General features: G+C 50.4%; 1 protein-coding gene across 1 annotated transcript in view; it reads right to left on the reverse strand.

Moving 5' to 3' along the window:
* The window catches only part of LOC308482757 (uncharacterized protein), a 22,271-nt gene continuing 9,947 nt past the window's right edge, over positions 1-12,324 (reverse strand). The window contains exons 5-9 of the mRNA XM_081016250.1: positions 12,129-12,305; positions 11,373-11,489; positions 10,026-10,112; positions 4,520-4,667; positions 1-2,620 (exon numbers count right to left, since the gene is read on the reverse strand). Coding sequence (XP_080872376.1) covers positions 2,589-2,620; positions 4,520-4,667; positions 10,026-10,112; positions 11,373-11,489; positions 12,129-12,305 — 561 coding nt within the window. The 3' untranslated portion in view covers positions 1-2,588. The remainder of the gene's footprint in view (positions 2,621-4,519; positions 4,668-10,025; positions 10,113-11,372; positions 11,490-12,128; positions 12,306-12,324) is intronic.

A 12,324-nucleotide genomic window follows, 5' to 3' on the forward strand; every position in this document is an offset into this window, starting at 1 on the left:
TTGGTGGCATTGACACTTTATTGAAAAATACAAGGCCAGTAACAAACCTCTTAATAAATTAACAAAGCTTTGAATTACTGTATTAAACATTCTTTTTCCTTAATTAAAAAAAACCACCCTCACTGCTGTTGAAAAGCGCATCAGTTAAGACACTCACATAGGCTTGGTTAGTTTGAAAAATTAGGACAAAAATAATAATTTAGGGTGTGAGGGGAAGAAATCAGGTTAGGAGGCAGAGAAATTATTTGGGATTTAGCAAGAAGTCAGCCACACGAATACCGACAGAAGCAAACTGCTGAAGCTTTAGCAAGTGGGAGGTGGAAGCACTGTCCAAGCAGCTTGTGGGCAGCTTCAAGGAAAGTGTCCCACAGACACACACACAACTTGGTGCCCTCCAAATATTCTGGGCTACAACTCCTATCAGCCCCAGCCAGCACAGCTGGGGTTTGTAGGCCAGAACATCTGGAGGGAACCAGGTTGGCAAAGGCTGTCCTTGAAACAAAGGCTTCCAAGGCAAAGCATCTTGCAGGCACCAAGACACCCAGCTCCGGATGCATGGTTTCCCTAAACGGGCAAAAAAACAGCCTGTGCCTCCGTGGGGCTCGGGGAAGGTCTACCTTCCCTTTGTAGCACTGCAGGTTTTGTTCCGTGGAACAAAGCGGCAGACTCCCATCGCTGAGGGTTGATGTGTGTTCAGCTGTCTTTTCGAGGAAAGTGGGGTAGACAAGCCCACAAGGGCCTCTAGGGGGGCCTATTAAGCCAACAGGAAGACTGGGGCCAGTGTCAAGCTGGCCATGCTGCTCCAGTTTTCTTGAGAGCCCCGTGTGGAAGGAGAGCTCTCCCCAAAGTGCTGTAGGCCGAGCATTTCCAGGGTGGGGTAGGATTAGCAAAGGCATGGAAGAACCTGTGGGGACCCCCCCCCCCCCAATGTTCTTGCAACACTCAATAGCCCCAGCCAACAGTCAGGAATGTTGGGAGCTATAGTTGAACATATGGGGAATTGCCACAAGCTGCTCACCCCTTGCTTTGGTGCAGGTGTGTGGGGAAGCCTCTGGTTGTTTGCTGAACTACAACTCCCACTGGACATGCAAGCTGGTGCTGATGGGAGCCGGGAGTTCGGCACAGCTGGTGGGCCAGAGCTTCCCCACACAGCAGCTTTAGTGCCACCTTCCAGATGCTGGTGGTCAGGGATGGTAGGCACTGGGCAGCAACATCTGGGGAGCCACAGATTCCTCATGCCTGTCTGAATCTCTCTCCTGTTTTAAGGCACAAACATACTCCTTGGAGTCAGATTCTGGAGTTGGCTGGGGTGGGGGGCAGCCCTTCTCCATGCAACCTTTGGGGAAGGTGCCTTCCCTTTGCCCCAAATCTTCAACCATTCTGATGGTGCTGAATCAGCTACTCTTCCTGGGGCAAAACTGGAACTTGAGGCTCTCCTGTTTCTCAGGTCCTCGACCATCCACCAAAGGGTTGGGACCAGAGGCCAAGAGTGCCAAGACACGTAAAAACAGTGTGTCTTGCCACCGTGAAGGTCTTCAGCAGCACGGAAGCCAGCAGGTAACTTCAGCACACACCAACATCAGTACTTGAGTGTTGTTCTGCCAGGGCTATAGGTTATAGGCTAGATGGGGCTGGCCATAGGGGTCACGGTGGTTCTGCAGTTTGAGCCCTATTTCCAGTTTCAAACCAAACACACCCATTTGGATTTGGGTTAATGGCAGGCAAGATGGCTTTGCAACCGCAGAGGCGCTGGGTTTTGAGCGGCCTTTGCTGAGCTTGTGCCCATGAGATGTTTTGGACTACAACTCCCATCAGCCCCAGCCAGCGGTGCCTGGTGCTGATGGGAACTGCAGTCCAGAACATCTAGAGGTGGTGCATCCCAAAGGCTGCATGTGGTCCTCGCACAACTTTTTAAGTAGCCCACGAAAGCATCAAGCTGCCTCTGGTTTTCTTCTGCTAGATTTCTAATCTTTGGTTCTTATGTGGGAGGCATAAATTTCACTGGATGGGGCTGTCATCTTAAAACAGATAAAACTTTGGAGGATTGTCAGCTCCTCATTTGCCAGGATGAGGCTCTCGGCAGTGAAATACGGCAAATGAGGGCGTACAGTGCTGGGGCTGTCACTTAGGCCCTCCCCGCCAGGTTTGCAATGCCCAAAGCTAATCTAGGTGTAGGATTGCGCTTGAGGAAGAAAGCACCAAATGAATGGTCCGTTGGCAACACTCACCCTTGGGAGGCAAGCCACGGCAGGAGGGGGTCGTCGTGGCAGCTGTTTCGAAGGCGGGGTAATGGGTGAAGTGGTATCTAGCGTAAACAAACAAACACACCGGAGGAATCTTGACAGGGTTGCTGCATGCAGGAGCTGTTTGGCAAAAGGACTCAAACTTGATGGAGCAGAGTTCCCGCAGCAAGCCCCAGGAGGTGGAGGGTTGTGCAAACGTCTTCAGTTGAACTGTGGGCAAGCTGCTCCTGCTACGACCTGCCTTTCGGAGCCCCACTTTCTTGGGTCGGAGCAGGGAGCTGATCTCCCGCAGCACACCTTCACTTTGTAAGAGTGCTGCCTCGCACCCGGAGAAGGCATCGTGCTTCACGAGTCAATCCTTCCATAGGAAGAAAACACTGCAGAGGTGGGGAAAGGAGTCGTGGTAAATGATAGGAAGAATCTCACCATTTTTAAAAAAACGTTAAAAGAGCCTACTGGATCAGGCCAGTGGCTCATCTGCTTCGGCATCCTGTTCTCACAGTGGCTCAATGGGAAGCCCACCAGCAAGAGTGCAACAGCGACTCTCCCTACTTGCAATTCCCAGGCAACTGGGATTCAGAGGCATACTGCCTCTGACGGTGGAGGTATCACAAAGTCATCCTGGCTAGCTGGCCATTTCTTAGTATGCTAGGCAGCTCCTTCTGTAGCCACTTTGGCAATACACACTACACTGATGCTGCAGGGAAGGCGCACCGAATGCACCGGGTGTTTTGTGCTGATTGGTGGCCTTCTCTATCAATCAGCATGCCGTCTCCATCATTTGGATGGGCTAAATGAGGCTCCTTCCTCAAGTGTCCAGGAGCAGCTAGCATTCCATCAGGCTATAGCAGAGGGTGAGGAAGAGAGCACTGCAGAATCTCTCCATCAGCTCTGCTGGCTCCATCAGGTTCCTCTCTGTTGCCAGCCATTCCAGGAGGCTGCATCAGAGGGAGAGAGATGGGAAGCAGGGCTGCTGCATCAACTTCAGTGGAGAGACCAGCAACCGACTGCACTGGCTGCCATTTGGTTTCTGGGCCCAACTCAAAAGTGCTGGTTTTGACCTACAAAGTCTTAAAACGGCACAGGACTGCAATACCTCAAGGACCGCCTCTCTCCATATGAACCAACCCAGACTCTGCACTCATCATCTGAGGCCTTTCTTCATGTGCCTCCTCCACGAGAGGTCTGGAGGGCAGCAACACGAGAACAAGCCTCTTCTGTGGTGGCTCCCCACTTGTGGAATGCTTTCCCCAAGGAGGCTCGCCTCACACCTTCATTCCATATCCTTAGGTGCCAGGCAAAAACATTCCTCTTCTCACAGGAATTGGCGAATTAAACAATCTGTAGCCTTTAAACCTTTGTACAGGGGGTTATTGTTTCTGTTATTAAGGTATTGTTTTTGTAAACTGTCCAGTTATCTTCGGATGAAGGGTGGTATAGAAATTTAATAAATAGTAATAAGTTTCACTCCTCCACTTCTCCTTGAACTCTCTTCCATTCCAGCTAAAAAGGGAAAAGGGCCCCTGACCATTAGGTCTAGTCGCGGACGACTCTGGGGTTGCGGCGCTCATCTCGCTTTATTGGCCGAGGGAGCCGGCGTACAACTTCCGGGTCATGTGGCCAGCATGACTAAGCCACTTCTGGTGAACCAGAGCAGCACACAAAAATGCCGTTTACCTTCCCACCAGAGCGGTACCTATTTATCTACTTGCACTTTGACGTGCTTTCAAACTGCTAGGTTGGCAGGAGCAGGGACCGAGCAACGGGAGCTCACCCCGTCACGGGGATTCGAACTACCAACCTTCTGATCGGCAAACCCTAGGCTCTCTGGTTTAACCACAGCGCCACCCATGTCCATTCCAGCTAATCAGTACTAAAACCTCTGTAAGACCTCCAGCCTGAATTTGCCTTCCAATCCCAATCCCTTTTCCTTTTCTGTCGTGCCTTTTAGATTGTAAGCCTGAGGGCAAGACTTATCTTACTACTGAGTTTTGGAAACTGCTCTGGGAGCCTTCTCCTCCCACCCATCCACCCTAGCTGCAGAGCAGGGTAAAATGCTTCAAATAAATACATGCCAGCTGCTTAATATGAATTTGGAAAGGGGGAGATAAAGTTCTTTTCACTCTGCCCAGACAGATGCTCCAGTGAAACCCATGAGCTGGACATAATTGGTCCATCCTGCTCCCATTGCCTTCAATCCCTGAATTCTCTGGGCTTTTCTATGTACGTGTCCATTTGTTTTTCCTCCCCCTGGATTAATCTCCTCCAATACTCACTCCTTTCTCTCAGCCCTTGCCCAAAGCTGTGGTAGACATGGAACAACGCCCAGAACAGGACACTTTTGATCATCACAGAGATGCAGGAACAGGTGATGACAGCCGCTTCCAGCGCATAGGAACTCCCTTGTCCCCACTCTTCGATCACCTGGGAAGAAAGCACATTCCACGTAAAGAAATAACATTTTCAGAGAGAGAAACGAAAGGAATGAAATGGGCAAGATGGACAATTGTCCCATCTACCCAACGTTGCAGCCGGGGGTGAAATGATGCACCTGCAGGAGAAGTGATGCTTGGGGAGGAAGAGGAGAGGCAATGGAGGCCCCACAACAAGTGGGCATAAATCAATCTAGAAGACAGGCTCTGAGGCAATTTGCAATGTCAGAGGAGACAGAAACATTTTGCTAGTGGGGCACTGTGGTTAAGAGTATTGATCAGGAGAGAGAGAGGTTCAAATCTCCACTCAGCACTCTTCCTCAGTCTAACCTATCTCACAGGATTGTCATGAGGACAAAATAAATTTCTCCTTGGAAGAGGGGCAGAATACGTATGTAATGAATAACATGGGAAGCCAGCTGGTCCTCAGTCAGGCCATTGGGCTGCCTAGCTCAGGACTGTCCACAGTGACTGGCAGTGGCTTTCAGGCAGGAGTCTTCCCCTGCCCTCAGCCTTAGCTGGAGATACCACTGAGAACTGGACCTTCTGCAAGCAAAGTGGATGCTCTATGACTGAGCTAGGGCTTTTCCTTAACATAGGAAGCTGCCTTCCACCAAGTCAGACTATTGGGTCCAGGTGGCTCAGTGACTGGTGGCAGATCTCCATGGTTTTGAGACAGGGGTCCTTCGCAGCCCTGTCCAGAAATGCAGGGGATAAGCAGCTGCTCTGCCACTGAGCTCTGGCCCTTTCCAGAGCTACTGCCAGCATGTATGGATACAGCAGGAATGGCAGGAGCTGTCCCCCCTTCCTAGCCTGGATATTGTCACTGACTCTGCTCCTGGACCTGATCTGGGATGGAAGCATGTTTCGAGGGGGCAGGCAGCAAGACAGCCAGAACTGCCACTGAAATTGGCTGTAACTTCTAAGAACTCAGGCTTGAGCTTGCTATCTCCTTCTCCCTCCCCTTCCTTTTTCCTCATGTGCTATGTCTTTTTTTAAAAAAGATTGCAAGCCTGAGTGCAGTCTCAGGACTTTGTAAGCCACTCGGAGGGTTTTCAGGCTAAAGGGTAGAGTTTGAATGTCATAAGTAAATAAACAAGCAAGTAAGTAAGTAAGTAAGGCTCAGGAGAAAACATGGAAATTCCTGGGAAAAATTTAAATCATGTTACTGACAGCAACTGAGAGCAGACAGGGAAGGGGAAGGGGAAGGGGAAGGGAAAGAGAAGGAAAGTGTGTATAGTTCTGGTTGCCTCAATTCAAAAAAAGATATTGTTGAGTCAGAAAAAGATTCAGAAAAGGATGGCGCAACTCTCCTACAAGGAAAGACTGCGGCATTTCATACTTTTTAGCTTAGAGAAAATGCAAGTAAGAAGCGATGAAATAGAAGTTTATAACATTATGCATGTCGTGGGGAAAGTGGAAAGTTTTTCTCCCTCTCTTTTAACATCCAATGAAGCTGAATAATAAAAGATTCAGGATAAATGAAACTCCATCTTCATGCAACACAGTGTTAAACTATGGAGCTCACTCCCCCAGGAGACGTCCACCAAGTTGGATGGCTTTAAAAGAGGATTAGATAAATTCACGGCGGAAAGGGCTATCGCAAGATACTAGCCATGATGGCTGTGCTTGTAATGCTTCTGAACAGTTGCCGGAAGCCACAGAAGAGGGAGAGGACTCTTGTGCTCGGATCCTGATGGAAGGTTTCCCAGAATGGGCATCTGGTCAGCCACTGTGAGAACAGGATGCTGGACTAGATGGGCCGTTGGCTTGACCGGCAGGCTCACCATATTTATGAAAACTAATGACATCCCCCCCAGAAAAAAATGTTCTAGTTTTTTGTTTGTTTTGAATGGCGTTGAAAACAGAACATGGGACAGCCGTCCAACAAGAGCACCATGCCCTAAAATCTCTTGTGTTGTCTCTCTCACTTCCATCTTGGACTTGCAATCCCAATCCCTTCACCTCCGCTGACCTTCTCATCTCCCACGCCCACTCCTTCTTCCCAACTAGCCAGGCCAGCTTGACCTTTCCCATAAAGCTCTGCTGCTTTCCACACAGCTGTGGCAAGAGAAGAAGCTGTCAGACGGCCAGTTTTTGGAAAGCATTGCAGTCCTTGAGATCCCTGTGCTGCTGCTGCTATAACATCAAGAAACCAACCACCCCTCTGCCTCCGAAGAAAGCGAAAAGCTTTCCAGTTTCAGTGCAGCAACCAATCCGAGCCGCTGGCGTGTGAACAAATCATTCTGAAACAGCAGGTTTCATTTCCGTTGTGTTAAGTGCCAAGATGATGGCTCCCTAGGGGAGCGATGAGATGCCAACTCTGTTCCCAAAGGATCACGGGAGTCTCATGACTGGGCTAAGTTTCTGTTGGCTGGCACAGGAACAAAGGGAGCTACCGCATTCAGAGTCAAATAACTGGTCTGCCTAGCTCAGTATTGTTTACATCAGGCTTCCCCAAACTTGGGTCTTCAGCTGTTTTTGGACTACAACACCCATCATCCCTAGGTAGCAGGACCAGTAGTCTGGGATGATGGGAGTTGTAGTCCAATAATAGCTGGCGACCCAAGTTTCAGAAACCCTGGTTTTAGACAGGAGACCTCCCCCAGCCATACCTGGAGGTGCCAGGGACTGAACCTGGGACCTTCCACTTGCAAGACAGATGCCCTACCACTGAGTTACCCAAAGAAGAGTCTGTCTTATGAGACAGTCTATCGGTTAATCTAGCAGTGCAACTGCACCTCTCCTTGGATAGAGGTAAAGATGGTGTTGCAAGGAGGGGAGGGGGTCACCCGGCCCAACCTGCCCCGCTTCAGCCAAAAAGATTCTCTGAGCAGCTTCCAAAACGAGCTCAAAGATGGCCCTTCCTTGCCCCCCACCCCACCCCTGTTCACAATCTCATAAAGCATGCAAAGAAAAAGGGAAGGGGAGGGAAGAGAGAAAAGAAAGCTCAAGCACAAAACCTTAATGCTACCGTGCCGAAGGCAGAGACCGTCCCTTCGGCTGAAAAGTGGGGCAACACTTTAAATACACAATCTCCCGGACCTCCTGGCTTCTGTGCCTTTTGGAGAAATTATCTGTGGGTGAAACTTCTGGGGCTCTTCCCCTCTAATCCCTTGTTTATTCCTGCTGATACACGTTCAGAGCTGGCTGCCTGAGGACCGTCTCTGTGATGCATTTTTTAAAAAGAGAGAGGGTTGTTGCTGTGTCTGAATTTTCCCTGCTTTGCCTTGACCGGAAGCAAAATCCCAGGGCGCCCTGACACAGAGGGATTTCAGAAGCCTTTTGAGCACCCTGACGCTAACCCCCGGATGCCTGGCGATGGCGGGACGTGGGAGCGTTTGGCCGCAATCCTGGAATGTTCTGAGCCCGGCTTGAGTTAACCGCTTCCAAGGGCGAGCAAAAGTCATTGGAAATGTGGGAGCAGCACCGGATGGGCATCTGTAGTGCATTTTTCTCAGGGGCTTTTGGATTAAATAAGCCACACATACACCCCAGTTAGTGGAGGGACAATAATTTATTAGTCCCACCATTTTGAGTGTTTATCTTGTTGGGTCTATTGGACCAATTCAGATGCTCATGTTAAACTTGCAATGGTTGGCCTTTTTGAGTCCTAAAGTATGCATGTTGTGGTGGAATAAGAGCCACACATTCACTCTTCTCCCAGCCCCACTGCAACTTCTGTACAAAGAGTTGTGGGACCTAAGCTTGCCCTAATGGTACATTGAGCTCTCAGCATCCTCCCTGCGTCCCCTGCCAGCTGATTGGCACTGGGCACAGCCAAGAAGCAACAGGATTGGTGTACTAGTCAGCTCTCCCTCTCCCGCTTCTCCCTGTCCCCATTCCCCAGCTGTGATTGGTGCTGTTGACTACATTAAAAAAGGTAAAGGGTAACGGGACCCCTGACCATTAGGTTCAGTCATGACCGACTCTGGGGTTGCAGAGCTCATCTCGCTTTATTGGCCAAGGGAGCTGGCATACAGCTTCCGGGTCATGTGGCCAGCATGACTAAGCCACTTCTGGCGAACCAGAGCAGCGCACGGAATCACCGTTTACCTTCCCGCCGGAGCGGTACCCATTTATCTACTTGCACTCTGATATGCTTTTGAACTGCTAGGTTGGCAGGAGCAGGGACCGAGCAAGGGGAGCTCACCCCGTCGCAGGGATTCGAACCGCCAACCTTCTGATCGGCAAGTCCTAGGCTCTGTGGTTGAACCCACAGTGCCACTCGCGTCCCGTTGACTACACTGCCCGCCCCCAAACAGAGGCTGAGGAGAAGGAAGGTACATGGGGAGAGCCATTCTTGTGGGTTTTCTTCCCTCAGGTAAATCGTGCTCCAAGCAGCAGTCACCAGGCAACCCAGAGTGGGGGCCCTGTGTGAGATAAGATGGCGCCCGGCACACTTCCCCTGTGCTGATGGACGCTAGTGCCGATAGGTAGAAAGTGTTGCCTTGTGTGTGGATAATAAATCAGACTGAACGCAGGCTTCTTGCTAATCTCTAACAGCCTTTAATGAGAAGAAAACATCATAAATCTGTCCCGGCGAGAGAGCAGGCATTTTTCTCGCCTCTCAGCCAAAAACGAAAGGAAACTCACACACAAAGAAAGATTCCCATATGTGAACCAAACCACGCCTCAGAATGTGAGACGTCACACAGAACTGTTTAACCCTGTAAGTTCTGATTCTCCTCACACCCTGTATGGGTCAGATGCAGCCCACAACTCCCCCCCCCCCCGCCCTGTGGGACCTACTGTGGCTTAAGTGCCTGGGAATTAGCCAACGGCTAGTGCACTCTCCTCTCCCTTCTCATAAAGATAAGGCACAAAACACAGTTTCCTGGTACATAGGAAATGTTAACGAAGAAACCGGGAGTTGGGTCCAATGCCCACCTTACTCAGGGTAGGCTGTCTGCAGTTAACAATCATGCCTAACCTAGGCCTATTCAGTTCAATGGGTCTCCTCTGAGGAGGACTTGGCTGGATACAAGATCTGAAATGTCAGGTTTGTCCCAGAGGAGTTTGGATCACGTTGATAGTCGGTATCGGCTGCTTCGATTTTGCATATTTGTCCACACAGCCTAGACCTGGAACCATAGGGGCTAGCAACCTTCCTTCTTAAAAATAAAGCGTTAAAACAACCCAACTTTACATGGTGAGACGGCCAGTTGCCTGCACTCTGGGAACACGCAGCCCTTCCTTCAGAACAGCCCCTACAGAAAAAGGGCCCACACGAAGGCAGCCAAGCCAGGGGCTTAACTTGCTTGCACTAGCAATCAGCATCTTGAGGACTGGAAGAATTCCCCCTGCCCTTCCTTCTCATTAAATCAACAAAACCCTTGGCACGACTTACCGTGTAGATCAGGTAGGCGAGATAAGCAACCTCAGGCAAATTCTGACTCAGAAAAATCCAGGCTAGAGGTTTTAACTCTTTTAATATCTGGGAAACAGGTGGGGGGGGGGGAGAGAAATGAACTGAGTTAGCTGCACATACATTGGCTGGGTCTGCTTTAGCTATACGTACATCTAGCTTCCTCTCAAAGTTATCATAAGCATCCCATCAAAGGCTGTGGGGCAGAGCTAGGGCAGCCCCCCGCCCTGCTTCCCCTACTGGTAAAACTAGCAGGCAATCAGAGCAAGGAGCCTTCCTCCTCCTTCCCAGGCCAAGAGGTGGGCAATCCCAGACACTTCAGAGCCAGCCAACCCTCACCCCCATGCTGGAGAAACCACCAGCAGCTGAACAAGGCAATGGCACTTTCAGGCAGTGGGGGCGAGACCTCCGGTCTGTGAGTCGAATGTGGCCCCCAGCCCTCTCAACCTGGCCCTCAGAACTCTCCCCTGGCCCCGAGTGGTGCTGCCAGACTGAAATGTGCCCCTGAACTCTGATCATGCTTCTTTCTTGTCTATATGGAGCAGAGAGAGTGGGTACGGGCTTTTTGGGACCTGAGCTACTCCACAAAGGTAATGTTTAACTCTGTTGCCCCCCCTTTCGCCTCTGGTCCCGCCCACCATTGGCATGCAGCCCCCGGAAGGCTGCCCAGAAGGGACTGCGGCCCTCGGGCTTAAAAATGTTCCCCGTCCCTGCTTCAAAAGGGGAAAGGTGGCTCCTTGGAGCTGCAAGACTAGGCTGGCCACGATGCAGAAGGCTTTTGCAAGTCACTGAAGCAAAAGCTCCCTTTCAGGCAGTGCTTGGTTCAGGGAATTTCACCTGGCCTTGGCCTTGCCTAAATGCAGTCGAGCCACATCTGTGTCTGCCTGAAGAGGCACCACAAGCGTAGCCTGCTTGGAGCCCAACTAGCACAAAAGGGGACGGGACAGACAGCCCCTTTCCCCATATAGCTGTAACAACAGATTCTAGCATCTGGCAAGACAGTATCCAGGGCTCTGTGGATCCCTCAGAAATGGAACAGGATCCAATTCAGGATGCGGAGTCCAGCATCACAGAACTGTCACTATCTTTTCTTTCTAGCCCTCGTGGTTGCGAAGAGTGTGCTAGAATCTGAAGGGCCAGACGCATAATTCACATAGCTCACGCCAAGTTGCAGAACTTTGCAATTTATGTTAGTGCTTTGGCACAGAATGCTGCTCTTTCTAAAAAATAAATAAATCAGGGCCCAGCATTTCTTAGAGGAAATGTCTCTGGTTTACCCCCAGGAAATGCCCATTTGATCAAGGGGGTGGGGAGGGGAGGCGCACTCACAGCAATGATGCCACAGACAACTTTCAGCCCAGCCCAGAGAATCCCAACCGCCAGGAAGATGCTGTGCAGAACTGAGATCTCCCGAATAGAGGTGAGCAGCAGAACGCACAAGCAAAGCTGGAAGGCAAAAAGAGAAGTCTAAGAGGTTACAGCAGCTGTAGACATCCCCTTCCTGTGCCCCGTAACCATTTGCAGCTCATGGTCTGTTCTGTTGGTTAACTCACTCACTTTCCAGAAAGGCAGGCCATTTCATGACCTGTGCTGGGGTCTTTCATAGAATTGTAGAATTGAAAGGGACCCTGAGTTTCATCTAGCCCAATCCTCCGCAATGCAGGAATATGCAGTTGTCCCATAAGGGGATCGAACCTGCAACCTTGGCCTTATCAGCACCACGCTCTAGCCAACGGAGCTATCAAGACTAGAAGGAACACTTAACAAAAATGCAGCTATTCAGGGTTCAGCCCCTCCAAGTGACCATTCAGAACTGCTCTGCAATTTTAAGAAAACTGGTGCCTGAGGTCCACTGATTTCAGTGGGCCTACTCAGAGTTAAACGCAAGATGCAACACCCATGCTACATGCTTTTTTGTAAAAACACGTTTAACCAAACTCTCAATTTCCTCGGCTTTTTATTTTTATACGAGTTGCCTTGCGTGTACCTTGCAGAAAAGCAGTTGAGAGAAACGCAGGAGGCATAGTTGGGAAACAGACGGGCTAAGGGATTCAGGCTGTGGTTTGGACTGAGGCCTGGGCCTACCTGAGCCTGGAGGTCAAAGGTCAGCATGGAAAAGCAGAGGTTGAGCATGAAGTATTGGGCCTGGAGGCTCTCCAAGGCCCCACCCACCCGGAAGGCCATCATGCTTTCAGTCTGAATGAGGACCACGGCGCAGATCACGTCGAAGGCACCGACTAAAAGGATCAGGACAAAGCGGGCCTTAAGAGGGAAAATGGAA

This window comes from Podarcis pityusensis (assembly GCF_964106645.2).
Source record: "Podarcis pityusensis genome assembly, chromosome: 8".
Lineage (NCBI taxonomy): Eukaryota > Metazoa > Chordata > Lepidosauria > Squamata > Lacertidae > Podarcis > Podarcis pityusensis.